The sequence below is a fragment of the Vombatus ursinus genome, unplaced genomic scaffold, assembly GCF_900497805.2.
Source record: "Vombatus ursinus unplaced genomic scaffold, bare-nosed wombat genome assembly UNPS02014791.1, whole genome shotgun sequence".
NCBI lineage: Eukaryota > Metazoa > Chordata > Mammalia > Diprotodontia > Vombatidae > Vombatus > Vombatus ursinus.
In genome coordinates, this window is record NW_020954569.1 from 2,069,910 (window position 1) to 2,074,571 (window position 4,662).

At 34.3% G+C, this 4,662-nt stretch overlaps 1 protein-coding gene across 2 annotated transcripts in view; it reads right to left on the bottom strand.

The window, feature by feature from the left end:
- Positions 1–2,386: 2,386 nt before the first annotated feature.
- Positions 2,387–4,662, bottom strand: part of RELCH (RAB11 binding and LisH domain, coiled-coil and HEAT repeat containing) — a 133,004-nt gene continuing 130,728 nt past the window's right edge. For both annotated transcript variants that reach the window (XM_027868831.1, XM_027868830.1), the window contains exon 29: positions 2,387–4,115. In XM_027868831.1, coding sequence (XP_027724632.1) covers positions 3,995–4,115 — 121 coding nt within the window. In that variant the 3' untranslated portion in view covers positions 2,387–3,994. The remainder of the gene's footprint in view (positions 4,116–4,662) is intronic.

Below are 4,662 nucleotides of genomic sequence, written 5' to 3' on the forward strand. Positions count from 1 at the left end.
CATTATCTGCTTTAAAGTTGGAGCTTCATTGAACAGTCAATTTGTAATGTTCTAAGGCTTCTTTTTTTTCTATCATAAAAGCTCTTTATACATGCATGTTATACACAGAATTTACAGTAAACCAGTTTGTGCTGCAGCTTTTTACACCAGCAAATAAAAACTAATATGGTACATTGAGTCCTGGTGAAAGTAGTCAGCAATCACAGTTCATTAAAGTCAAACAGGTTCAGTATCTAGAGAAAAAAAGTCTTTAAATTTGTAATAATTACAGAGAGGTCTTCTTGGAATTCAAGAACCAGCAAAAGACACAACACAATGCATGTTGATTTGACTTTTCCAGTATCTGGACAAACTAGTCAAATCGATTACAAACTGAGTGACTCTTGTTGCCAATACATCAATATGAAACGAATTTTGATATTACTAAAAATGCTACACTATTATTAAGATGCTAGACATTTTAATATTGGGTTTACAGTGGGTATAGGGATTGGCTTATTAAATCATCCATAATTCAATCCAATGTGTAGATGCCAATGGGATATTCAGCAAAGATTCCTATGTGAATTATAAAAACAATTGAAGGCCCAGAACAACACATGTGAATGGTATACAAATGTTTTTGTTAGGTTGTTTTGGAAACTATAGCTGCTCATAGTACGCACATGTATAAATTTTTCACTAAAGGCTTCCTGTTTTGCTTCTGTGTTGTGGAGGTGATCCTGGGTTCACAAGGTTATTCCAACAGAGGATAAAACCTGGCTAAGTCCTACCAAGCTAAAAGTTAAATTATAGGCTAAGCAACAGACTACATCTGTTGTCTGAGAATGAGACCAGTTGACTGCACAAACGTTGGCCATTAGGTGATTTTTTTCCTCCACAGCAACCCATGAAGACCATCTACTTTTGAAATGAATGTCTAATCCAGGGATGGGGAACCTGCAGCTTCAAGGTCACATGTGGCCTTCTAGGTCCTCAAGTGCAGCCCTTTGACTTAATCCAAAACTTTAACAAATCCACAGTTTGGATTCAGTCAAAGAGCTTCACTTGAGGACCTAGAGGGCCACTTATGGCCTTGAGACAGCAGGTTCCCCACCCCTAATTCAATGAAATTGTAAATCCTTTAATTATTTAAAGTTTTGTGTGTAGTAAATATTCTTTTGTTCTAAGATTTTTATGTCTTTTGCTATTTAAATACTATAAAAACAGAATTTTCTCCAAACAATTCAGTTACACTGTCAATACCTTACTGGGCTTCTAGATTTGAGTTTTTTAAACCTCTGGCTTATTTTGCCTCTTCTCATCTTGTCTATCACTAAGGCAGATCATTGGCACAGTGGACCGAGTGCTGAGATTGGAGTCAGGAAGAACTGAGGTCAAATACAGCCTCAGACACTTACTAGCTGTGTGACCATGGGCAAGTCACTTAAACCTCAACTCTGCCTTCGTCAACTGTAAAAGGGAGATAATAACAGCACCTACCTCCCAGTATTGTTGTGAGGACTGAATATTTGTCAAATGCTTAGCACACTGCCTGTTTCATAGTAGGAGCTATACAAATATTAGCAGTTACTATTGTTATTATTATTATATTTCTATTTCCAATATGGAACATGGTAGGGGAAAGTCTGCTGGGCCTGAAATCAGAGGAATTGGGTTTGAATCTTGGTTTCTGCTACTTACTAGCCCTGTGACTTGGGCCTCAGTTTCTTCATTTATATAATGAGGGGGTTGGTTTAGATTGCCTCTAAGGTCCCATCTATCTCCAAATTTATGATCCTATGAACCACAGGTTTATTTCAGGAAAAAAGTGGCAGTCTTATTGCTAATTCCAGTAGAACTTAGTCATTCTATTATTCTTAAATAGGCAGTCTGTTTTATTATTATTTTTTAAATTGTTTTAATATAAAAATGGCAAACAACTACATGTGGAATTAAAACCGATAGAAAAGTATCTGTATTGACATATGTCATTGACTCATGTCATTTTTTTGAAGCTCTTAAGAGAGGGTTGGTTGTACTGTGAAATGTACTGCATTTTGTTATCAATTTTTTTGGACTGTTGTCTGTCTTTTGAACTAAAATGAAACTTGATCACTCAATTAAAAACATTTTAGCCACAAAGTAGAAAGATAGTCTGTTCATTACATGCATTCATTTTTGGCACAAATATATACCTGTTCTCTGTTTTATATTTTTCTTTAATCACCTCTGAAATTTCTTAATGCCACTCTTGCAATGACACATTCCCCTTTCGAGGAGAAAGCAAGGAGGTAGTTTACATAAACTAAGTTTCCAAACTGAGGCAAAGTTTTGGTACTTGTTTGTCTTTTGCATCTGTTTGGAGATAACACTAGAAATTCTAAGCAGAAAAAAATTACAAATCAAGTATGCAAAACCTTTTATTTATAATAGATCAACATATTTGACATGAAAGGTAGCCACTTCCAATTTCTCAGGAATGCCTAGAACCCAACAGTTCCCAGGTAGACTAATTATTCAACAATTATTTTACTGGATATGAGAAATGGTTTCATAAAGAATTTGCCTATGGTGAATTCTTCACATGGTCGAGTATGATGTGCAACAAGTTATCTTTCACGTGATATGAGTGTTTTCCAACTGTGTTCTGAAGGTGTCAAAACATTTTATATCACACAAGAATCAGCTATGTGCACTATGTTCAGTCTGGAATTTCTAGCAGTTATTAAAATATCACACATCTTTCAAAAAATCCTTCCAACCCCTCCCCCCAAGCCAATCAACCTCTACCTTCCACTCACAGTGTCTTCTATCCCCAACCTCAAGTTACAAAAGCACAGATTGTAATGTTCCAGTGGAACTGCACACTGACTTAAGACTACATGCAAAGGGTATTTTAAAAAAAATACAGACTGAATTCAAAGGGCAATGAAAGAAATGTCCAATAATAGCAGTAATTTGGCCAAGTTGGTTTTTACAGAAAAGAAAACCTTCCCCCAAAGTCCAAACTTTTCAGTATTTTTTTTCCAAAGGAAGCAGGGAAGGTGTAATATATGGAATTAAAAGATATTCTCCCAAAATATTATTTAAGAGGATAATATCTTGAAGAAAACATTTCACATGAACATTAGATTCTTAGTCCAAACAGTATTTTTTGAAATATTCTGATCTGGAATATAGTAAACAATTACTATTTCATCTCAACCTCAAGTGAATCTATTTCATGCATTTATATTTATTACACATCAGTTATAAATTCACCTTGGCTACTGGCCAATGTAAAAGTATACCAATTAATTCCTCCATTCCTCTATGCTTATCTCTTCAGAAAGCTGATTATGTGTAGTGTTGGAAGAGTTTGGTATAGCACTTAAAGAGTATACATAAAAAGCTCTGAAACGCTGAAAGTTTCTTCATTATCTATGTACTGTAGGATTTGGAACTCGAGTTCACCACAGCATTCTTAAGGAAACACTGAATGAATGGAGTGCAGGACACTTCCTACAGTAGACACAAACTTAATTCCAAAAGGCACAGAGTAATGCTGGTGGCTCTTTCTAGTCAGTTTAGAAACAATAAAAAGTCTGCATTATTCTTTCATAATTTAAATACATAAGTAATTTCCACTTTTATTACTTCATAACAATGACTTCAAATTTACATTATTTTAAGTACCATTGTAATAGCTCAGTGTATAATACAGATATTTGCTGATATCCCTTCAGAAAATAAAAAAAATACTTTTCACTATATAAAAAAATTATGCTAAAAGACAAGAACACAGAACAGCGACTTGATACAGTCAATTTGCTATCAACCACAGTTATAACCCCAAAATTAACAGATACACAGCAATAATCAAAAGCAGTGCAAATATCTTTGGAGGTTAGAATAAAATCATACTGCAAGAACATAAACAGAAGAAATAAAAAGGCAAGTACTTCAAGTACAAGGAACCAGTCTGCTTGAGGTCCATCTTAGTGTTTGTTTACTGGGAATTTCCTTTCTTCTTTTATTTCTTCCTCTGAAACACGTTGGCCAACATGGCACCAGATGTTGTCAACTGTCCCATTTTGTTCAAAAACTTGGTCTTTGTGTCTTCACTTACTAAACTTGCAGCAATTGACATGGAACTAGGAAAGAAGTTGTAACATTTCATATGAAACAACTGAAAAAACAATATACTTTGACATTTTTCAACAACATATCCTAAGAAAGTATATCCTGAAATCAGTACTACTTTATAATGATCTAACTCTTATCAAGATTTACTAGCTTATACTATCACTAATGTTTATTATACTTGCTTGGTTTGTTAGCTACCTTTTTATACATATCCTTTCTAACTCCCTCAGCCACCAGTAAACCTCCTGAGGGCAGAGATGCTCTCTTAAAATTCTTTGAATATCCACCACAGGGCCTTGTACATAATGTGTTCAATAAGTACTGGTTGAATGACTAATGATAAACCGCATTTTTCTCAAATGTATTTTTGTAGTAAAGTTATAAAAACACAGAAGTTCAGGAACAATCACTTTTAAAGGCTAATATATGACTGCTGTGTTTTACTTATCTGTGTCTATACTCTATTTATAGAGCACTTTTTTGTATTATAATAGTAAAAATACTACTACTACTACTACTACTACTACTACTACTACTACTACTACTACTACTACT